This window comes from Mobula hypostoma, chromosome 27 (assembly GCF_963921235.1).
Source record: "Mobula hypostoma chromosome 27, sMobHyp1.1, whole genome shotgun sequence".
Classification (NCBI taxonomy): domain Eukaryota; kingdom Metazoa; phylum Chordata; class Chondrichthyes; order Myliobatiformes; family Myliobatidae; genus Mobula; species Mobula hypostoma.
Genome location: NC_086123.1, coordinates 32,167,291 through 32,191,994, shown reverse-complemented (window position 1 = coordinate 32,191,994; position 24,704 = coordinate 32,167,291). Strand labels below are relative to the sequence as shown.

Sequence of the window (24,704 nt, the reverse complement as noted above, 5' to 3'; positions counted from 1 at the left end):
GCCCTGTCTTCTCTGTCTTCTGTAATAAACTTTAACTGCTTATCAATCAAAAAGAACTATTGATCTCTGCCTTAAATATACCCTGTGACTTGCCCTCCCAGAAGACTCTGAGTTCTGTCCTCTGACCTGATTCCAATCTCGATTACGGGTCTTGACTCAAATGTCCTGTTTATTCCCCTCCATGGATGCTGCCTGGCCTGCTGAGTTCCTACAAAATTTTGTATGTGTATTATCCAATATTTGATGGTCTGACTGATGAAGGCCAGCATTCCAAAAGCTTTCTTCACCACTCTGTCTACCTGTGACTCTACTTTCAGGTAACGATGTACCTGAACTCCAACTCCCTCTATTCTACAACACTCGCTAGGGCCTGATCATTTATTATGAATGTCCCAGTTTGATTTGATTTTCCAAGATGCAATACCTCACACTGATCTGAATTAATCTCTATTTCCCCTCTGTTGGCCCATTTATCCTGCTGATCAAGAGCCCCCTGTAACTTTTGATAAATCTCAGTTTATCCTGAAAGAATGGGGTTTGAAGAACCTTACTGGTACTAACATAGACATTAGGCATCAAGACATTCTCCAAGCAGATTTTATGGAGATAGGGAAGACATTAAAAAGCAGTACTTTAGAAGTAGTAACTTCAGGGTTACTCTCATTGCCCTGTTATAATAAGTACAGATTGAAGAAGACTAGCAAATGTATGCATAGGTAGAGAAGAACAGAGAAAGAGGACAATATTTCTGAAGGATTGGGACTATTTCTGGAGCAGGTAGGATGTTTACACAATGGACAGGTTATATCTCAGTAGTCAGGGCCAATAACAAAGGACCATAATAGGGAGTATGCATTTAATGTGAAAGGGGCATTTCAAAGATTCAAGGTACATTTATTATCAAAGTATAAAACCCTGCGATTTGTCTTCCTACAGACAGTCACGAAACAAAGAAAGAAAACCATGGAACCGGTTCAAAGAAAAATATCAAACCCCCCCCAACATGTAAATAAAAAGAACAAGTTGTGCAAATGGCAAAAAAGGAGTGAAAAACACAGAATATAAAACACCAAACCATTACTGATCCAATCAGTCCGTGTATATTCAGTTCAGTTCAGTCTTGCTCTGTGCCGTTCGTTAACTTCAGGCCTCTGAGTCAGTCTGCTCTGATAACAATCGCACAAAGTAGCAACAAAAAAAGGAGCGACCAGAAACCAGAAGCACACCATCACATGAACTAGAGCCCAAACCACAAACCTCATTGATTAGATGTTGCCGATATATCTACACAAAGAGTGGTGAGTATCTGGAATGCTCTGCCCAAGGTGGCAGTGGAGGCAAATGCAATACAACAGAGACATTTAAGTGTCTCTTGGATAGTCACATGAATGTACAGAGAATGGAGGGATATAGGCATTGTGTAGCAAGAAGTTATTAGTTTATTTAATTACTGGTGTAATTAGTTAGGTACAACATTGTTAGGCCACAGGGACTGTTCCTGTGCCGACTTGCTCTTTGTTCTAACAACCATGCCTGGGAGTTTGCTGGCGGTCTTGGAGAAGCTGATGGGAACCTTAAAGGGGTATTTGGGAAGGAGGAAGTGGAAATTATAAAAGAAGTAACCAAAACAAATAGGATTCAGAAACAAAGGCAAGCACCAAATGGGGACAAAATGAGAGCTGTCTCAGCTAATGAGTCTGTGACACTGCTGAACCTCTCATCACAGCGCTAAGCAGTATTGCATCCATATTGTACTGTCTCAGTACTTTTATATTTGTGTGCTGTAGCACTTTTTTATTCGCAGTTATTTTGTAAATAACACTATTCTTTGGATTTCTGGTCAGATGCTAAATGCATTTCATTGGCTTTGTATCTATACTTGGCACAATGACGATAAAATTGAATCTAATCTAATCTAAATGCTGGAGCCTCCATGGCAAGGTAGATGCGTTAGTGGCACAAGTAGAAAAACACCACAATGGAAAAACAGCTGCAGGTTGGCAAAATTTCAAAGATTTTATTCCCTAGAATGTAAATGATTGAGGGGAGATTTGACAGAGGTATACAAAATTATGAGGGATACAGATAGGGTAAATTTAAGCAGGTTTTTTCCACTAAGGTTGGGTGAGCAGTGATGAGTTGAGAGTGAAAGGTGAAATGTTTAAAAGGAACATGAGGAGGAACTTCTTCACTCAGAGGGTGATGAGGGTGTGGAACGAGCTTCCAGCATGTGGTGGATGCGGAGTCAATTTCAACATGCAAGATAAATTTGGATCAGTACATGGATGGGAGGGCTATGGTCTGGATGTGGGTCAATGGGACTGGGCAGATTAATGGCACAAACCGGATGGGCCGAAGGGCCGGCTTCTGTGCTGTAGTGTTCTATGAATTCTATATTTGAAATTTCATAAAGCTAGACACTAACTGCGAAGTAGTGCTATTAATGAGGGAAAAGTAGTTTAGATCACAAACACGAGGAAATTGGAAGATGCTGGAAACTGTGTTGCTTCAGATCAGTTTGATGATGTGGTTTAGTTTGTGTCATGAAACACCAAAGGGTAAAAAAAAAAATTAGTAGATGTTACAGTATTTATAGGTCACCAAATAGTAGTTATAATATTAAGCACGCCATAAAAGATGGAGGAATTCATGGAATGTGTACAAAATGGCTGTCTAAATCAATATGTCCAGGAAAAGACAATTTTAGATCCAATGAGAAAAGTTTAATTTGCAATCTTGTTGTTAAGAGTCATTTTGTAAAGAGCAACCATAATAAGGTAGAATTTGACATTTAGTTTGAAAGCACTACACAACACCAAATTAGGCTCTTAAATTTCAACAAGGAAATCTACAAGGGTACGAGGAGAGAATTATTTGATGCGGTTGATTTGGAACATACTCTGCAAGGTATGGTGGTGACAGAGAGTGGTCAGCAGAAAAAGGTATTCATTTTATGCTCAAAATTCTAATATAAAAAGCAGCGTGACTATCAGGAGAAAGTAAATATTCCCCTCTCCCGCCAGGTCGCCCTCCCTCTTCCCCCCCATCATTGAAATATTCCCACAACCAATGAACTCACTTTGAAGGGACTCTTCATTGCATGTTCTCAATATTTATTGCTTATTTATTTAAAATTATTATTTATTTATTTTTATATTTTCACAGTTTGTTGTCTTCTGCACTCTGGTTGTTATTCTACAGATTTATTGAGTATGCACACAAGAAAATGTGACATATATGTACTTTGATAATAAATTTTCTTTGAAGTTTGAAATAAAGAATTAGATTTAGAGAAGATATTTAGAAAGTTGTCAGGCCAAACAGTTGGGAGCATTTCAGAACTCGGAAGATAAGGATGACGTAATTGATAAACAAAGCAAAATAGCGCATGAGCATAAACTGGTGAGAGAGAAAAGTTTTCTGTGTGGGAGTTTCCATCATTAAACAGAAAGGAAAAGTCCAGTGAGGGCAAATGTATCAGAGACCATCGAAGACAGCAGAATTTATAAAGGGGAAGAAGGAAATGAGTAAGCAATCAAACAGCTACTTTGGCTGTTTATTTATTTAGAGATATAGTGTAGAACAGGCTCTCCTTGCCCAATGAGCCACACAGCTCAGCAACTCTCCTGTCGAACCCTAGCCTAATCACACGACAATTTACAATAACCGGTACATCTTTGGAATGTGGGTGGAAACCAGAGGATATGCTTTTTTGTGCAGGATGAAGGATTTGGGGTTTGATGTGCTGCTTTTCTTTCTTGGTTTCACCGCTGGCTGGAGAAATGAAGAATTTCAGAGTTGTATGCTTTGACAATAAAATGAACCTTTGGACGTCTGAATTCTCTCCAGAACTACCAGAAAATCAAGGGTTTAGAGAGAATGAGGAAGTGTCTGCATTTGTATTAAGAAACAAGGCTGATGAGACTGAAAACTGATAAAGAGTGGTGAATCTTTGGAAATCTCTACCCTAGTGGGCTGTATTGGCTCAGTCAGAAATAAATAGATTTTTGAATATTGAAGGAATCAAGGAATATGGGGATAGTGGAATTAAAAAAAATGTATTTTATTGAGATACAAAGTGGAGTTGGCCCTTCTGGCCTTTTGAGCCACGCTGCCCAGCAATCCCCCAGTTTGATCCTAGCCTAACCACAGAACAATTTACAATGACCAATTAACCTACAGTTTTTGTGGGAGGAAACTGGAGCACCTGGAGGAAGCCCACATGGTCAAAGGGAGAACATGCAAACTCCTTACAGGCAGTGGTGGGAATTGAACCCGGGTCTCCAGTACCATAACACATTGTGCTAACCACTACACTACTGCGCTGCCAATGATATGATAGATCAGGTGTTCCCATCCTGGTACGGGACCATGGCATAAAAAAGGTTGGGGACCCCTGAGATAGGTCAGTTGTGAACTTTCTTCGGGTGCACCAAGCTCCAAGTGGACTAATCCTTTAATATATTTTGTTCTTCTGCTGTTACTTCCAGCTGTTACACATTGCAGCTAATGTGTTCTTGTGATGGAGGAGCTGATTGTTTAGGGTTACGAATGGGATATAGTCAACTGATATACTCAGATTAGACTTGTCCTGCCCTTTTTTTTTAAACAGAACATACAGTACATGAAAAATTGCAGACTGCTAGGTGGGTGTTAGTTGTTGTGATTGGCTGGCATATCTTCAGTAATAAAGAAAAGAACTCTAGATCTTTGTATGCCTTGCACATAATGCCCCAAGTACCTTTTACTATAACTAAATCCCTGAAATATATCTTTCACTTTTGTACCATTCTGTGATGGATGTGAAAATATCCTTCTACCATTGTATAATAATAGGAACTACCACTACTATTATTGTAAGGCAATAATAGGAAACTGCAGTAAAATAGTATACTATTTGTAGCGGCAATACCAAATTAAAAACCGAAACTAAAGCAAAACAATTGCCTGCAACTGCTACAGAGTTGTTATACTTGCATGACATGCCCTCAGCTCCAATGAAACGATTGTGCCAAGAGTTGAATCCTTTATCAGCAATTAGCAAATATGCAACCTTGAAGCGATGAAACTTAAGTATAACCAAGTGTAAGCCAATCATTATTCAGCGATATTCTGTGTTATCTCTGCGGTCAGCAAGCTATTGACCTCCACCAGTCCCAAGCTACAAGGTGCCACAAAATAAGCAAGGATACGTAACTTATTCCCCTTTGCTTTTACTACACCCCCACTCATGTGACTAGTTACCATAATAAACACAGAATACAAATCTTCCAAGAGGACCATAACCTTGTCATAGGGTTTGAAGGTTTGATTGGCTCAATGACCTGGAGAGCTTTGTAGGCTGGAGTCAGGACCTTGCGCTGTGATTCTTGGTAGGGTCACCTATGCCAGGCAGGTCAAAGGGTAGAAGCCAGACAAACCTGGTCCTCCAGGTCTCCAGGTTTGGGGGTAAAAGCCCTGACTGGTCAAAAAAAAATAGCTACAGAAGTGGCAATGAAGATGGAGGGCCTTCTCGCTGCCCTAAGCCAAAACGCTGTAACTGGCAGTAGGGAAGTAACAGAGTACAAAGCTGATGGAGAACAGACAAGGCTCCTACACTATTTAAGAATAACAGCAAGGAAGTGTGCTGAATAACATGTGCTGAAGACATGCTGTTGAAAGTGCAAATTACCACAGACTCTGCCTTTCTTCAATTCTTCATTGCCTTTCTTTTAATTGTCTAGGGCACCAAAAAGACTGGAAGCTCCTCTTTTACATGCCAATTCAGAAAACATTTGATATAGGTAGAATAGCTATGCAAGTACAAGTTTCAGTCGCTTTAACTTCAAGCAATTAAATTCTCACCGGAGAAAAATAAAGGAGGAATCACTACAGATCATTCCTGGGTTAACTTTGGTAGACCAGTACAATTGCTTGGGGAAACATTGTGAGCGGAAGGGCTTGTACGCCTGCTTGCCTCACCGGTTGAATTCCTCCAGCATTTTGAGTGTGTTGTTTAGGATTAATACTAACTGAGAACTGAGTGCAATTTATTTTCCGAAACGTGAGGAGGTAAACAGGTCCAGGAACAGAGATTATTTTTCCAAAAGTATACTTTACTCAGAAATATTACAAAATAAAGTTATTTACATAAAAGAAAACATTCGTTGACCCTCAGTCCTTTATTCAATAAATAGTTATTTACAGTAAAATTGTGCGTTGACTGTCAGTCCATATTCAAATGAAAGATGTTTACAATAAACCATTCGTTGACTCTCAAACCTTAGTCAAGAATTAAGACTTATTTACAATAAAAAAAATTACAACTTTCCAAAAGTTCCCCTTCGATTGTCCGCGCTTGCTGGGGCTTTATATAGCCCAAGGGGGGGTGGGGTGGGTGTGGAGCCTTTTATGCGCAGCACGGTGATTGACGTTAGAAGCAGCCTGTTACCTGGCAAGGGTCCGAGCCAATTATACCAACGGGTGTCAGACGGAGGCAGGGCTTCCGGTGTGTCTGTGTGTGCGTTGTTGCTGAGGTGAGTAAACAGCGAGAAGCTCCGGAGGCTGCGGTGGGTTTTATTTGTCGCTCCGCCGCTCACAATAATGTCGCCGACGGGGCCGCCTTTCAGAAAAGCGATCCTGTAAAATTTTGCTTTGGGGTATCGGGTACTCTGGATCTTGATTTTACATTCCCCGCTTCATATACGCTTGGTTTCGCTGAAGGAGCTTTTGCAGCCGGGGACGGTGAGTGCGACGGCGGCCGCTTCCGCCCGGCGGACCCGGGTATCACCGAAAACCAGTACTTTTATAAATTCCAGTGTGAAATACCTACCGTTTTTCATTCTGTTTAACAGTACAACCTCTACATTACGAAGGAGGGATTTGTAAATGTCCTTTACAGCAAAGTTGAAACTCGGTTGAATTGCCCCCCTTACCTCATTTGCCAAAGAAACTGATACGAGTTGTTATATTTTTCGTTTTGTTTAAATCGTGCCTTGTACTGTATCTCCCCCTGTGAAACCTGCGACTTCCCTGTTGTCGAATGAATCGTTGGTGACGTGAGAAGGTCTCCATTAGTGGGATGGTTCGGATAACGTAATTGGAAGAACAGTCAGAGGCCAGGAATAGTACTTCATTCAGATTTGTGATTTCAGTTTCAGTTCAGTAATGTCCTAAAACCTTCAAGGGGACTTTTGTTTTCTCTCGTTGGTTTGCATTTTATCTTTTTTCCCAAATAACATTCAAAAAGAGTTTCTTTTCGTTTAAGAGTAATGTGTTAGAATATTGTTGTAATGCAGTTCCTACTAAGGGTGTTACTAATTTCTAATTTAGGGTGTGAGGTACTTATTTGTTTCTACTTTATTGACAGACTTATAAATGCGCTACTCCTGTGAGTTTTATTTTCTTTTTAACTGCACGACCACTTACAGCAATGTTGCAAAAAAAAAGAGCAACTTGACGTTTAAACTCTTTCAACTTTCAAAATATATTAAAAAGCTCAAGTAGTGCAAAAAAAGTAGTGAGGTAGCGGCCATGAGTTCATTGTCCATTCGAAAAGCTGAAGTTGTTCCTGAATCACTGAGTGTGTGCCTTCAGGCTCCTGTACCATCTCCCTGATGATAGCAATGAGAAGAGGGAATGTCCTGGGTGATGAGTGGTTCTTAATGATGGATGCCACCTTTTTGAGACATCGCTCCTTGAAAATGTCCTGAGTCCTGGGGAGGCTAGTGCCCGTGATGGAGCTGGAACATGAAAGAATCTCTTTCTTTAAAGTAAAGTTGTCACTCCGGCATTCACAATAATGTCGCTGATGGGGCCGCCTTTCAGAAAAGAGATCCTGTAAAATTTTGTTTTAGGTTGAGGATGGTTTGATTTTTCTCCAGTTCTTTGGGTTACAAGAATAAGGCCAATGTAAGACCTGCATACTATTGCACATGGGGTGGGTAATGCTTGATAAGGTAATCAAAATTCAAGATAAAATTTATTATCAGAGTACATACATGTCACCACATGCTTTTTCTTGCAGGCATACTTAGCAAATCTATAGAACAGTAATTGCAAACAGGATCAGTGAACAACAAACTGTGCAAATGCAAATATAAGTAAATAGCAATAAATAACAAGAGCATGAAATAACAAGATATTGAGTCTTTAAAGTGAGACCATTAGTTGTGGGACACCAGAAATACAAACGTTTGTAAAATGAATGTAGTTATCCCTTTTTGTTCAAGAGCCTGATGGTTGAGGGGTAGTAACTGTTCTTGAACCTGCTTGATAGGGTAATCTGTAAGGTGGTCTGCTCCTTCTAGCATTCTCATTTGGTTTCCCATGAATCAGTATAGTTCTTGGTGCCATCCAAGTTGCTGCTGTTCAAGATTTGAACAGTCTTTGGATTTGGATACCTAAAGAAAAAGGTTGATAGTGGTCCGTGGTTTTGGATATGTTAATTGTAAGGCTCACTCTCTTACTCTTCACCAAAGAGTGGAAAATGATAGGGAGCTTTTCCTCCATCTGTGCCCACCCTGGACTGTACATGATGCAGCTTAGTGACTGAAGTTGGTATGACCTCTGTTCTGGACGTCATTGAGTTTGAACAGATTTCTGAAAGTCCTGCGTCGTACTAAGACTGCTGGAAATTTGTCTTAGTGTCAGGGTGTCAACCTCGCTTTGCCGTCCACCTGCACTGACATTAGGTCTGCTAGTTGCATACCATCATATACCTGATACAGTATGAAAACAAATTTTGACAGGCAGCCAAACTGGAGAAGGATGTCCCACAGCCTTACTCTATTGAAGTCAAAGCTTTTGTGAGGTCATAAATGTACACATAATTGATGCAACCCTCTGCTTTTTTTTTTGGAGCTAATGTGTGGTAATGATGATGTTCTTTGTATCTCTGAAAAGACAGAAGCTTTGCTGTGATTTGGGGAACAGGTCATTGTTGCAGGAGGAGGGGTAGAGGCTGGACTTTCAATTGTGATTTTTGCCCTGTAACACCATTCCACAGCAGGCATGAATATTGACTTCTCTAACTTCCAGTAATGCCCCTCCTCCCCTTCACACCCCATCACTTATTTATTTATTTAATTAAAAAAATCCCCCCCCTTCCCTCTTTTTTTTCTCCTTCTATCCCTCTCACTATAACTCCTTGCCTGCTGTCCACCCTTCGGGCTCCCCTTCCCCCTTCTCTCTCTCCCCAGGCTCCCCGTCCCTTGATCCTCTCCCTTCTCCAGTCTGGTATCCCTTTTGCCAATCAACTTTCCAACTCTTAGATCCACCCTTCCCCTCCTATCATTTTGGATCTCCCCCTCCCCCTCCTACTTTCAAATCTCTTACTATCTCTTCTTTCAGTTAGTCCTGACGAAGGGTCCCGGCTCGAAACGTCGACTGTACCTCTTCCTATAGATGCTGCCTGGCCTGCTGCGTTCCACCATCATTTTTTGTATGTGTTGCTTGAATTTCCAGCATCTGCAGATTTCCTCGTATTTGCGTAACCAGGATGTTGACTAGGTTGGAGAACTTTAGTTAAGTGGAGATATTAGATGGGCTGATTTTGGTTTCCTTGAAGGGAATTTGGTTGAAGATGTCCTGATAAATGTACGTAAAATTTTCATGGCATAGGTAGGGTAGATGAACAGAACTTTCTTATGGTAGTTGTGTCAAAAACAAGGGGTGGAGGTTTAAGATAAAGAGAAGGATTTTTAAAGGGATCTGCGGGGAAATTTCCTTTACGTAGAGTGGTTTATATTTGGAATGCAACATCATGGGGTGTGGTGAAATCTAAAACAATCACTGTTTGAGACAGGCACTTAAATTGGTAAGGCACAAATCAATACAAATCTGAGGTGAGCATATGGATTGTGTGGATGGGCAAAATGTTTGCAATGGATGTTGGGGTTGAAGGACATGAGCGATATGTAAGGAGGTTCAGTGACTATGAAGGGGTTTCTTGATGTCTTGCTGCCAAGTAAGTATTATGGTTTTCAGCATACAAGTTTAGGCTAAGCTGGTAGAATTCCTGTCAAATTAAGAACATTTTTAGCTTGTGCCTTTCTGCCTTTGGTCAATACACCAGAACTCAGTTTGTATCAGGTCAGTGTTAATGTAGCTGTCGAGTTCAGGAAATGCTAGTTGTTTAGTGCTGAATTAATGGAGAGCTAATTCTAGGTGCCACAATTAGCCTTGTTATCTCAAGGCAAGGGAAAAATTGGTCTGCGTTGCTGTTCTTGAATTTTCTCCAACAATTTGTAATGGAAAGTGTATGGCTGAAATTTAGCTCAGGACAAATTGAACTGTGGTGTTTTGACTGATAAGATTGAATAATCTGCTGTTTTTATTTCATGCTGAGGGAATGGATGTTTGAGTCTGGGACTGGGAAGCTGGTGATGAAGTGCATGTAAAACAACCTCCCAACATGAATTGTGTTTTGCAGTAGAGGGTGGGTATGTAGAAGTGGAAGCTGATACCTGAGTAGAACAGTTTTGGTGTTTTTAGTGAGTTTTTATTTTTATGTGTAAATAGACTCATAGAGTTATACAATCATAGAAACTTGTCCTTGCCAATGAACTTGATAATCTAAGCTAGTCCCATTTGTCTGCATTTGTTCCATATCCCTTGTCTAAGCATTTCCTATCCAATTGCATGTCTAAATGCCCTTTTAAATGTTACTGTACCTGCCATCACAGTTTATTCTGCTAACTGCCACTCTGTGGGGGGGAAGTTGCCTCTCCAGTCTCTTTTTAAATCTTTTCTGTCTCACCTGAACCCTATACCATATAGTTTTAGACCTCACTAATTTGGGAAAAGACTGTTTATTCATCTTTTCTAAGGCCCTCATGATTTTACATGTTGTATAAAGGTCACCCCTACACCACAGAGAGAAAAAAAAAACCCAGCCTGTCCAGTTTTTCTTGTTGCTAGGGCGGTTGCTGGGGAAACTAAACTAATTCTTCAATATTATGAACAGAAACTTGGTGTTAAACCCTTTAGTATAATCTTGTGAAGTGCCATTGGACAAATAATTAATCCATAATTTTGTTAGTATTATCATGGAATTTAATTTTTTTTTCTTCCATATCCCTCAAATAATCATGATGAACAGATTAAAAAAAACTTGTCAGTGTTCTATATTATAGAACTTAAAAGGTGCTCTTAAGTTTATGTCTGGGAGAACTATGATTGTTTTAGCACCTTGGAATCAGAGGAAGATGATCCAATTAGATTTTAACTTTTAATTTTACACTCCATACTTCAGGAAAAAAACAAATTGAAATAACTTTTCTTTTGTTAAAACCATGCTTTTGCCAAATTTGATGAGATCAATTTTAGTTCTTTTTTGATTCCTCATCTTGTATCAAATTCAGTACATATTTGAGACCGAAACTTTTTGAAACCTACTTGATCATTGTGGTTCAATATCATGGGACATATTCATGGAGTCAGCTACTAGACAATTACTCAATATGTACCACTGTAGGTTGTCAAGCCGAGGAGTGGTAGTGAGGACAAGTTCCCACTACCCAAAAGTGCTCCTCATGACATGCGCCTCAAATAGCCTCTGACAACTAAGCCCAACTCCTGGCTTTCTCGTGTGGCTTAGCCTGTAAGCCCAGCGGAACTGTTTCTACTGACAGGAGAAGGGGCGAAGGCGGGTCCTGGTGCTTCGGGTAGATGGAGCTCGTCAGCCTGGGAAGGCAGTTGATCTAAGAGAGGGAAAACTCTGATTTCAAACCTCTGCTGCCTTGCGGCCATACCCACTCTTGGAAAAGGCTTTGAGAGTAAACCCTGAGGACAAATTCGGAGCTGGAGTCCCTAAGGCAGTCCGACGTTGCCTTCAGCCTTGTTCTGGCAACTCCTGCGACGACACTGGTGCTGAGCTGCATCGGCCCTTGCCCTTCCCTTGGACAACATCGGTGTCGTGGAGAGGGGAGGCTTGCTGCATGGGCCACTGCCGGTCTTCCATACAACCTTGCCCAGGCCTGCGCCCTGGAGAAAAACCCAGTTGCAGATCCATGGTCTGGCGAGACTGACGGATGCCACCACCACTCTACAGTAGCAATCTATTGGTGGGGCTTATTCCATCACTGGATTTCTGTCTCTTTGCATTTGTGTTACTGGCTGTCATGGGATGTCATGGTGAATACTGTATTAATATTTCATTTAAAATTTCAGAATACATAAATAGAAAAAATCCTTGGTATCTGAGATGATTTATTTTAAAACATTTGATAAGGTAGAGACTACACCCAAATTAGTAGGTAAATGGACATATGGTTATCAAGATTTTTTGTCAAAATCTGTTGGTCTCTCATGTGAATGTTTTCATTGGGTAATTTGAATGTATCAATGTTTTGCATGCTACATGTGATCTAGATCATATTTGACATCTTTGAAAAATAGTTTCTTAGTCGTCCGGGGAACTGATTATAGACTTCAGGAGAGGAGAGGGAAACCAGAGGCCCGTGAGCCTATCCTCATCGGAGGATCAGAGGTGGGGAGGGTAGCAACTTTAAATTCCTGTGTGTTACTATTTCAGAGGACCTGTCCTAGACCCAGCAATTGCAAAGAAAGCACAGCAGTGCATCTACTTCCTTAGGAGTCTGGAGATTCGGCATGACATCTACACGTTTGTAAAACTTTGACAAACTTTTGTAGATTTGTGGTGGAGAGTATACTGACTGGCTGCATCACGGCCTGGTATGGAAACACTAGTACCTTTGAATGGAAAATCCTTCAGAAGGTTGTGGATTTGACCCAGTATATCATTGATAAAGGCCTTCTAACCATTGAGCACATCTACCTGAAACACTGTCGTAGAGAAACAGTATCCATCATCTCACTTCTAGGGCACATGATCTTATCTCGTGTTCTGGTTATTGCATTTGCACAGTTTGTTGTTTTCTGCACTCTGGTTGGTCTTTGATCCTGTTGTAGTTACTATTCTGTAGATCTACCATGCTTTCTTCTCACTGAGAATGCCCGCAGGAAAATGAATCTCAGGGGTTGTATATGGTGACATATCTGTACTTTTACAATAAAATTTACTTTGAACTTTAGGTTTGGTTGCAGCAGATTTCATTTGATGTTTTGGAAATACATGTGATAATATAGTCCAGGATTCTTCCCGTCTATGAATTCGTATTGTTGAAATGAAGCCAAGAAATCTTGCTGTATGCACAGAATTTAAACTTCCTGTGCAGGGAAATAGAAAGTGAAAGTTGAAGTACTGAATGTTTAAATTGTTTAAATTGAGCTCTCTACTTGAGGATATTAGTGCAGGTATGCTACTCCTAGGAAAAAGCGAAGAATCTTTTCATGAATGAAAGATTTATCCTAAATATTACTGGTGAAAGTGACGGTTGATGTTTTGGTTACTGTAACACAGATGGGTGAGAGTGGTTGAAGGTGACTGAATGGGGTGGTTCTGAGCTGTCGGCAGGTTAGAATTGTTATTTGGCCAGGCAGTTCTGTAGTGGAGCAGTATGTTGGATAGAAGCTATTTCAAGTAAGTAGAAATTCTATCTTTGTGAACTTTTGAGTAGTTTGCTGTGAAAATACTTAAATCGGGTTGATGGAACTTTTAGGTATTTGAAGGGCTGAGAATTAGTAGGTTTTTGTTTGTCTGATGTGGTGTAATTTGAGATACAGGACTCTGTAGCTAAGTAAATGAGCAGAATCAGTTGAACAGCTGCATTAATTTGTATGGGAGTTCCTTGTAAATTAGTATTGTCTCATTTGGTTGACAAAGGGAAAATGTAAAACGTGCAGGTACTGTACATCATTGGTGGGGCAAAATGTTTGATGTTGTAAATTGTGACCTTTGCGTTCTGTTATCATTCATCAGTGAAAATGTTCTACAAAGCTCAGGTATTTTTCCTCTGAGGCTCATCTTAATTTTTTGCTGTCTGAAATCTGGCTTAATATATGGTTTGTAGGAAAACCAGGAGCATTCTTTTGGGATAGGGGATAAAGGAGAAGGAAAGGTTTTGGCGATATATCCTCGTTTGATTTAAAATAGGTAAGTCCTGTTGTTGTTAGTACCATTTTTGAAAAAGCTTGCTGTCATCAAAGCATAACGGAGCACTAATGTATTTGTCTATTTTGTTTTGTAGTTCTTGAGCAAAAACAACCATGTCTGACAGTCAAACTGAAGAAACCCAGCTATGTGCCAACTGGTAAGAGACTAACATAGATGATTACTTCAGGAAATTACTGAAGGATGTATTTAAAAGCTGATTTGTCTCTCTGAGTGTATATAAATGTTGTTCACATCATCTACTCTGGTAGCAACAACAATGGCAACTTGAGAAATAACATGGGCATGAAGATCATGAAATTTGTAATGATTGTATGTTCTCCTAATTAGACACCATTGCGCCTAGGAAATATGTCACTTGTTTTTGATATTTGAACTCACGACAAATAAGACTGTGAAAGTAACTTATAGGGAAGGATTGTGGTTATTCTAAAAGCTGCTCACTAACACCTTCTCAACTCCTGGAAAATTGGTGTGGAAGAAATCCATCTTGGTAGTATGACAGAATTTACAGAGACTGGAAATTGGTCCTTGACTTGTAGTCCAAACAATTCTCTCCAGGCTTATTTCTGTTATTATAATATTTCTGTCCTGCTTTATTTTAGCTTTGTTTTTCTCTGTTTTCTCATTACACCTTCAAGGTGGAACTTTCATGATGATAGACATTTAAATCTAAATTATTGTCAGGCACTTGAGTGAGGATTAACCATTATGCCTATATGCAGGAATCAGCAGGCATTGGCAGCTTGAGAATATTCAATGAGCAAACAATAGATATGCCATCTTGAATAGCCATTCTTTGTTCATGTCAATTTCTGATGTTTCTGTGCATGGAAGTTAGTTCAGATCTATTCTGGATTTAACTACTTTGCTTGCTATCTATCAGGTAAAGCTGTGTTTCTTAAGCTGTTGTGTTGAGTGCTGATCAGAGGCTCTGTGAGTTACTGTAAAGTTAGATTCTGCTTTTTAAAATTGAGTTTTCCTGACAGGAATATTTAAACAGTGAACAGCAACACACACAGAATACTGGAGGAACTCAGCAGGCCAGGCGGCATCTATGGAGAAGAGTACAGTCAATGTTTCAGGCCAAGACCCTTCAGCAGGACTAGAGAGAAAAAGATGAGGAGTGGAGTTAAAAGGTGGGGGAGGGGAGGGCGAAACGTAAGGTGATAAATGAAACCGGGAGGAGGAGGGTGAAGTAAAGAGCTGGGAAGTTGATTGGTGAAAGAGATACAGGGCTGGAGAAGAGGGAGGCTGATAGGAAAGGACTCAAGGCCATGGAAGAAAGAAAAGGTGGGGGAAGAACACTAGAGGGAGGCAATGGGCAGGCAAGCAGATAAGGTGAGAGAGGGAAAAGGGGATGGGAAATGGTGAAGGGGGGGGGGCATTACCAGAAGTTCAAGAAATTAAGGTTGGTGGCTACCCAGATAGAATATAAGGTGCTGTGATAAGGTTGGTGGCTACCCAGATAGAATATAAGGTGTTGTTCCTCCAATATGAGTGTGGCCTCATTATGACAGTGGAGGAAGCCATGGATAAGCATTTTGGAATGGGAATGGGAAGAGAAATTAAAATGGGTGGTCATTGGGAGATCCCGCTTTTTCTGGCAGAATGTCTGCAAGACTTAATTTTGAGCCACATTGTATCTATTAAGTAATGTACTTTAGTGACCAAGACTTTCACCAATTTAAGTTCTGCCCCAAACCATTAAGTGAAGGTTTTTAGTTGGCTGGATTGGTGAGTATCCAGCTGTGCAGAAGTGATTTGTTCTTTCACAATAGGTAGAACATTGAATAGAAAATTGTTGATGTGACATGATTTTTATCAGGGACAGCTAAAGAAGTGTAGAAGGAGACTTGAAATAATTGTAACCCAGGAATTGACTGTAACTCTACCAGTGTCAAATACTAGCCAGTACATTCACTGCAATATCTGCTACAAGACCAGACTGCATAAGATTCTTACAGGGCCCCAGCTAAAAAACTTAAAGTTAAACAACCATTCATAAATAATATGAATCACTTTCAAAACAGTGGGCCAGAACTTAGGGCCTCATCACCAGCAGCAAGTCTTGTAGCCCTTGCATGTTATAAGTATGAACTTGCCTTTTCCGGATTATACAGTACCAACTTGTTAAAATAACCCATCCTTGGCTAAAATGATGAAGCCCCCTGCTTTTTGCAGGGAGTTTTCATAGTATGTGGCCAATCATAAAACTGCAGTTAGAAACATTCAAAACAGCTGAGAACTATTACAAGTGAATGGAAGAATTAAAAAAATTATTCTTAAATAATTTGACAACGACACCACAGTTATTGGCAGAATCTCAGATGACAGGGAGGTATACAAGGGTGAGATGGATTGGTTGGTTGAGTGGAGCAGCAACAGTCTTGCACTCAACATCAGTAAGATCAAGGAATTGATTATGGACTTCAGGAAGGGAAAGTTCGGCAAACTTACACCAATTCTCATAAAGACTTGCAAATTTCTATAGATATGTGATGGAGAGCATTCTGACTGTTTGCATCACTGTCAGGTATGGAGGATTGAAATAGGCTGCAAAGGGTGTAGATGCAGCCAACTCCATCATGAGCACAACCTTCCTGCTGTCCAGGACATCTTCAAAAGACAATGCCTCAAGAAAGTGGCATCTGTGAGTAGTGTCCTCACTATCTGCGACATGCCCTCTTCATATTTCTGCCATTGAGAAGGAGGTACAGGATCCTGAAGACCCATACTTAACATTTTAGGAACAGCTTCTTCCCCTCTGCCATCAGATTTCAGAACCATTGATGATCCTATAAACATTACTTTGTTCTTATGGACTATTTAATTTTGTAACCTAGAGTAATTTTTTGTGTTACATTGCTGCTGTAAAACAGCAAATTTCACAAAATGCACCAGTGATAATCAACCTGATTCTGAATTAGAATACTTATAACATCTTTTAAGTTATGTATCTTACAGGTTCATGTTGCTATCTTTTTCAATTTTTGGGGATTTGCAGCAAGTTTCATTATTTTTCCTTCCCACCTTTTAAAATGAATTGGAGTTGTTAATTTATGCAATAGTTGTACACTTATGGGTAACCCTTGCTCAAGAGCAACATAAACAGACTTTTCAGCAGAAATATCTGCTGTTTTTCCTCCATTTCATTCTGTGGAAAGCTAAAGTAACGTTTCATTGTGCCTTGGAGTACAAATTTGAAGTCAAATCTGAGATCCTCTGGACTGTGTTTTCTTTAAAATATACAGGATGATATCTGTTATTTAAATAATTGTTGATCCTTTTGCAAATAGCCCTGCTTTTGTGTTTCCTTGGCAGTTGAATACCAACATGAGTTTAAACATGCAGGGAACAGATGCTGTTAACGTTAAATTCTCCAGTTTTGAATAAATATATTGTATTCTCTTTCATTGTCAGCAAACGTGACATTCCTGCAACAAACTTCACCATCCATGAAATCCACTGTAGAAGGAACATCGATCTTTGCCGGTATTGTAATGAGCCTATTCCCAAATCTGAGATGGAAGAACACTTTCAAACAGAACACGCACTGGTAAGATCTTCAGAACGGCAGTCTTGTGCTAAATGATAAATATGGTAATACTTTGGTGCGTAATTTCCCCCTCTATCAGTTATCTCTCGTGTTCCAAAAAGGCACTGCTCTGTGCGTACTTATGATTGTATTGGAGTTGGCTGACCTTCTTTACCTCACCCAAAAGAGCTTTCATGATATTAACCAAAATTGTCCTGGTTGGCTGATTCATGTGCTTTAATATAACCACTGCATTTGACTAACATTCATTAATGATTACTTGATAACAAATAGGAGTATCCTTCTCTCTCCCCCTGCCCCTCAGAGCTCTTGTTTGTAAACAGTTACAGAAACTCTAGTGAAAGTAATCAAAATGTAATTGGTCTAAGAGATTTAATTTGATCTTGGTATTTTTGCTGATAGATAGATAGATATACTTTATTGATCCCGAGGGAAACTGGGTTTCATTACAGCGACACCAATGAAGAACTGAGCATAAATATAGCAATACAAAAACCACCAACAATCAAACAACAGAAGCAAACTATGCCAGATGGAAAATAAGTCCATTTCCAAAATAAGTGTGTTAATAAATTGTACATTTCCACAATTTATAACACACTTGCTAATAGGGAGAATTGACTCTCTTTCTTGATTTGTACAACTGTTAGTGTTAAGAGTGAAATCAGCCTTGTGTCAGTTGTTTGATCAGGTCCACGGTCAACATTTATAATATGAGAATTGAAATAGATTTCCAAGTAAATGCTGGGCAAGTACTGGATCGGAAGTAGATAATGCTGTTCATTGTTAAAGTGAATTTACATTTTGCCAATCTCGTGCAAAGCTGAATTGTTTAAGATTGCTTTTTCTTAGTTTCCATATTTTATGATATATTGGATTATATTTATTAAAATACAGTGGTGTCTGGTTGGTTAGGACACATCAGAACCAGTACATTTTGGCCCAATTAAGTGGCTGTCCCAATTAGCCGAAGTTTCATGAAAATAGTTGCAAGGGTATATAAAAGACAAAGTTAGGACTTAACTGTGTAACTAATTAAAAATTTAAATGAAGTACAGAACAAATTAGAATACTACCAATATGCTTTGGTAGGATAATACCCTATATTAATTCCTACTAGTTATTAAGGGAGGAATTCATCTAGTGTACGCTGCTGAGTTCTTTGACTGTAAATGAACAAAATCAGCACAGACACAGTGCAGATAATGGACTGCCTTCATACAATGCTTTTGATGATTGCATCCTTCAAATCTTCATTTTTGTTGTAGCGTTCAAGATGATTGTCAATAACTTCAAATTATGCATAGTTCCTAACTTGTTGAAGTAGTGGAATCATTTCATTTTCACTCCCGGCTATCTTGCATCTCCGAACCTGAAAGTTTAAAACTGCAGTGAGCAAAACAATTCTGAGTGGTGTTTGTTTCTCACCAACAATCAATGACAAAAAAATCACTGCTTTTTGAACATAAACACATGCAATGGCACGATTTAAGTTCAAAGTTTGAAGGGGCCATTTGAAACTTGAAACTTGAAGTTATAACTTCAAGTTGAAATTCTTCTTCTTTGGGTAGCCATGAAACTAAGAAAGAAAAGAAAGACAGCATGATCATCAACTCCCCATATCCCCATTCCCTGTGCAAAAATGGAGCAGGCATATAACCCCAAATCTCTCCTCCTGCACAAAAAACCAATAATATGGGAACATCAATCCTCCAAGTCCACCTCCCGCACAAAAAAAGCAAGAAAAATCAGCAAAAAACAGAATATTTAAAAAAAACTAAAGGAATGGAAAACAAAATCTATAGTCCAAGTCCACATCCAAAACGCAGAAAACTTGGGTAACACTCTCTGACAGGCCTTCCCCTCTCTGTAGCAGAGTGATCAAAAGACAGGCAGCTGGCGATCATGCTTCACACTCACCTCAATGCTTCAATCTACTTCGTCGCTTTAATTGGTAAACAATGGAAGCTTTAATCTGCGAAATGGAGTCAAACATCGGGTTGTACCCCCATCCCACAGCCTGCTCGTGCTTGCCACCTCTGCTTCCTGGAATCCTCTTGGAGTCTGCAGAGCACTCGAACACCCAAACGATCTCCATCAGCAAATCACAGGCTTCAACAGTTCCAGAATCACATGAAAGATGGAAAAACAAACATAAATGACATAAAAGAACTGAAATATGTGGTTTTCATGATCTATCCAGAAGATGTCAACCTTCTATTAGCTCTAAGGATGATGTAGTGTCTAATCGCCACACAAGTGCACGTGATTGACACTAGCTGGAAACTGTTCAGCACAGTTTCTTTTCCCATTTAAGCCCATGGTCTCCTAAATAAATAAAGGAAATCCCAGATATTCTCTTGACTAGCTTTTGTTCATTAAGGATTGTCAATTAACTGATGCGCAGTAAACCAGAATCCACTGTATTACACATTCAAGGCAACACTGTTGCAAATAAAAATGAAGACTGAAGGATATTCCTTTAGAATAGAGATGAGAAGGAATTTCTTTCACACACCACAGTTGGTTCTGGAGGCAAAGTCATTGGGTATATTTAAAGAGAAGGTTGATAAGTTCTGATTGATCAGAGCAACGAGGGTTATGAGGAGAAAGGAGAGGGATTATAAATCAGCAATGATGGAATGGCGGAGCATACTCAATGGACTGACTGGTCTAATACATTTTCTATGTCTTATGGTTTTACTGAAGTGGTCATGGTTTACTATAGCCACAAGATTCTCTGCTTGAAATATATCATTGTCATTTGACTACATAGTGCTTCAGAAATTTATTGTATGAGAGGAAGTGGTAGTCTGAAGTTTTGAAATTGTTCATTTGTTTTGTATTAGTAGGGTTGTATGAATGATTCATTGTGAATTTCAACTGTTTAATCAGATTTTTTTATGTCTTAGAGCAGAGACATAGACCCATCAGTTAATGGTAGGGGTCCATGGCATAAAAAAGATTGGGAACCCCTGCCTTAAGAGTGTGCTGTATTGAAAGAACTGGAAATTTGTTCTTAAACATGATTTTGTTGCAGTAGAATAATGTGTGCATTTTCATTGCCAATGTCATTAGCTTTGATAAATCATTTTAATGCGCGCACACACAAAGTAAAAAATCTGCTGGAAATTGGAAATAATAAACAGAGAACGCTGGAAATAGGAAATAAAAAAAACTGGAAAAAAGTCAGCAGCTGTGCAGGGAGAAACCGTAAAATTTTGGATTGATGACCTTTTATCAGAAAGGCTTAATTTTCCCTGCATCCTCCTTTCATCATTCCCTCTCCAAACACCTGTCCACCAATGGAGTTACATGAAACCAAAAGCTGGCAGGTCATTGTACAATTTCAATTCTCTTAATTATGCAAAGTAGAGGATATATGGGGGAGAAGAGGGTAGTGGGTGAGGAGATTTATCTGTTTACAATCAGATTACCTGAACCTGGTTGCTGCTGCATCACTGATACTCGTGAAACCAAACTAGGTAATTTTATCACTGGAGGAAGCAAGTTTTATTTTTATTTATTTAGATACAGCACAGAACAGGCCCTTCAAGCAATCCCCCGTTTAATCCTTGCCTAATCACAGGACAATTTACAACGACTAATTAACCTACTAACTGGTGTGTCTTTGGACTGTGGGAGGAAACCGGAGCACTTGGAGGAAACCCACGCAGTCATAGGGAGAACATACAAACTTTTTACAGACAGCAGCAGGATTTGAACTGAGGTCTCCTGTATAGTGAAGCATTGTGCCACCTTGCCGTTGCATAAAATAAAAACAGAAAATGGTGAAAACACGGCAGATTAGGTGGCATTTGTGAGAGAGAAAGAATAATAATATTTCAGATTGAAGATCATTTGTCAGGCTAGTTTTGATAGGAGACTGTTTTTCCATCCACAGTGTTTCCAGAATTTCTTGTTTTTTTATTTACCAGATTTGATACCTGCCATTAAAAAAAAATATTCTTCTAGTATGGAGTATTATAGTGGTTAGTTTTCGTTATAAGTGACGTGTTTTGAGACAAATTAGATTTGCGAAATGAGGTAACTGGAATTAGGTTAGCAAACTAGGTTAGGTAGATCCTTGCTATATTAGTATGGTGGCAAAGGCCACTGAACAGAGCCATGAAGTTCATTTCATCGAGTGTAATACTTCTCTTTTTCTTTTTAAATCTTTTTATTGAGTAAGTATACAAAAAAGGTAAGCCATATAAACATTAATACAATGTTAAAGTATAATAAAATTCCAAAAGATAACAATACCAAAAAGAAAATACTACAAACAATGTAATTTAAGCATAAGAAACCAAGATAACATAATAGTATACTAGATTTTATATATATCAATGGAAAAAAAGAAAAAAAAAACCCACCGTGCAGCTAACTAAAAGCAAAGCAAAGCAATGGGCTAACTTGAAACCAAACAGAGTTAAACTTAAAATCACGTCCTCAATCCCGACCTCCATTAAAACAGTGAAAAAAAAACAAGAAGGGTAAATATTACATTAAATGAAAATATCGAATAAAAGGTCCCCAAATCTGTTCAAATTTAAATGAAGAATCATAAAGGTTACTTCTAATTTTCTCCAAATTCAAACATAAAATCGTCTGAGAAAACCAAAAAAAGGTAGTTGGAGCATTAAGCTCTTTCCAATGTTGTAAAATACATCTTTTCGCCATTAAAGTAAGAAATGCAATCATTCTACGGGCTGAAGGGGAAAGATTACTAGAAATTTTAGGTAGTCCAAAGATAGCAGTAATAGGGTGAGGAGAGATATCTATATTTAATACCTTAGAAATAATATTGAAAATATCTCTCCAAAAAGTTTCCAAAGTAGGGCAAGACCAAAACATATGAGTTAAAGAGGCTATCTGCCCCGAACATCTATCACAGAAAGGATTAATATGCGAGTAAAAACGCGCTAACTTATCTTTGGACATATGTGCTCTATGAACCACTTTAAATTGAATTAGGGAATGTTTAGCACAAATAGAGGAAGTATTAACTAATTGTAAAATCTGCCCCCAATCATCCACAGAAATGGTAAGCCCCAATTCCTGTTCCCAATCTACCCTAATCTTATCAAATGGAGCTTTCCTAAGTTTCATAATAATATTATAAATCATAGCCGATGCACCTTTCTGACATGGATTAAGGTTAATTATCGAATCTAAAATATATATAGGAGGAAGCATTGGAAAGGAAGAAAGTATAGTACTTAGGAAATTTCTAACTTGTAAATATCTAAAAAAATGTATTCTTGATAAGTTATATTTATTAGATAATTGTTCAAAAGACATAAGGGAACCATCTAAAAATAAATCCAAAAACCGTAAAATACCCTTAGTCTTCCAAGTTTGAAAAGCGCGATCCGTAAAAGAGGGAGGAAAAAATATGTTACCTAAAATAGGAATCGCTAACCCGAATTGATTAAGATCAAAAAATTTTCTGAATTGAAACCAAATACGCAAAGCATATTTAACGATCGGGTTAGAGACCTGCTTAAGGCGTTTCGAATCAAAAGGAAGAGAGGAACCTAAAATAGAACCAAGTGTATAACCCTGAACAGATTGTAATTCCAATGCTACCCATTTAGGAATAGATAGTATGTCCCGGTCAAGTAACCAAAATTTCATATGTCGAATATTAATAGCCCAATAATAAAATCTAAAGTTAGGTAATGCTAAACCTCCATCTCTCTTAGCTTTCTGTAAATGTATTTTACCCAGTCTCGGATTCTTATTCTGCCAAATAAATGAAGAAATTTTAGAGTCAACCTTATCAAAAAAAGATTTAGGAACGAAAATTGGTAATGCCTGAAACACATATAAAAATTTTGGCAAAAAAAACATCTTAACTGCATTAATACGACCAATCAAAGTTAAATATAAGGGAAACCATTTAGATGAAAGTTGAGTAATATGGTCTATTAATGGTAAAAAGTTAGTCTTAAATAAATCTTTATGTTTACAAGTAATTTTAATCCCAAGATATGAAAAGTAATTATTAATCAATTTAAATGGAAATTTATAATATAAGGGAAGATGTTTATTAATCGGAAAAAGTTCACTCTTACTAAGATTTAATTTATAACCTGAGAAAAGACCAAATTGTGCTAATAACTCTAAAACAGCAGGAATAGATCTCTCAGGATTAGAAATATATAAAAGTAAATCATCAGCATAGAGTGATAATTTATGGGACTTTAATCCCCGAGTTATCCCAGTAATATTTGAAGATTCTCGAATAGCAATTGCAAGAGGTTCTAATGCAATATCAAATAATAGGGGACTAAGAGGACAGCCTTGTCGAGTACCACGAAAGAGAGGAAAAAAAGGTGAGTTTAAAGAGTTAGTACGAACCGAGGCTACAGGGGAGTAATATAACAGTTTAATCCAGGATATAAATTTCAAGCTAAAATTAAACATTTCAAGCACCTTAAATAAATAAGGCCATTCTACTCTATCAAAAGCTTTCTCGGCATCTAAAGAAATAACACACTCAGGAACATTTTGTGAGGGAGTATAAACGATATTTAACAATGTACGAATATTATAAAAAGAGTAACGACCTTTAATAAAACCCGTTTGGTCTTCCGAAATAATAGAAGGAAGTACTTTTTCTAGTCTATTTGCTAATAACTTAGAAAAAACTTTAGAATCAACATTTAATAAAGATATTGGTCTATAAGATGCACATTGAGCAGGGTGAGTGTAATACTTCTCAAATGTGTCTTTGATCAAGTACCAAAGCAAAATACTTTGCTTTATTTAGCCTGTAATGTTTTTCATTTGTGGAGAGGTATGCGTTTGTTGAGGAATCAATATTTCTTTTATACACTCAGTGGTTAATTTATTAGGCACATCCTGTATTTAATTAAGTGGCCACTCAGTGCATGTTCATGGTCTTCTGCTGCTGTAGGTCATCCATTTCAAGGTTCAATGTTTTGTGTGTTCATAGATGCTGTTCTGCACATCATCACTGTAATGCATGATAATTTGAGTTGGTTGCCTTTCTGTCAGTTTGAATCCGTCTGGCTATTCTCCTCTGACATCTGTCATTAACAAGGTGTTTTCTCCCACAACAGCTGCTCACTAGAATATTTTTGTTGTTTTTTTTTGCATCAT

At 38.5% G+C, this 24,704-nt stretch overlaps 1 protein-coding gene across 2 annotated transcripts in view; it reads left to right on the top strand.

Moving 5' to 3' along the window:
• The first annotated feature begins 6,526 nt into the window (after positions 1 to 6,526).
• Positions 6,527 to 24,704, top strand: part of LOC134338345 (TRAF-type zinc finger domain-containing protein 1-like) — a 64,275-nt gene continuing 46,097 nt past the window's right edge. Inside the window, exons 1-4 of one of the 2 annotated variants that reach the window (XM_063034116.1) lie at positions 6,527 to 6,723; positions 13,914 to 13,996; positions 14,091 to 14,153; positions 17,438 to 17,573. In XM_063034116.1, the coding sequence (XP_062890186.1) occupies positions 14,110 to 14,153; positions 17,438 to 17,573 (180 nt within the window). In that variant the 5' untranslated portion in view covers positions 6,527 to 6,723; positions 13,914 to 13,996; positions 14,091 to 14,109. The remainder of the gene's footprint in view (positions 6,724 to 13,913; positions 13,997 to 14,090; positions 14,154 to 17,437; positions 17,574 to 24,704) is intronic. The other variant, XM_063034117.1, reaches the window with a different exon arrangement.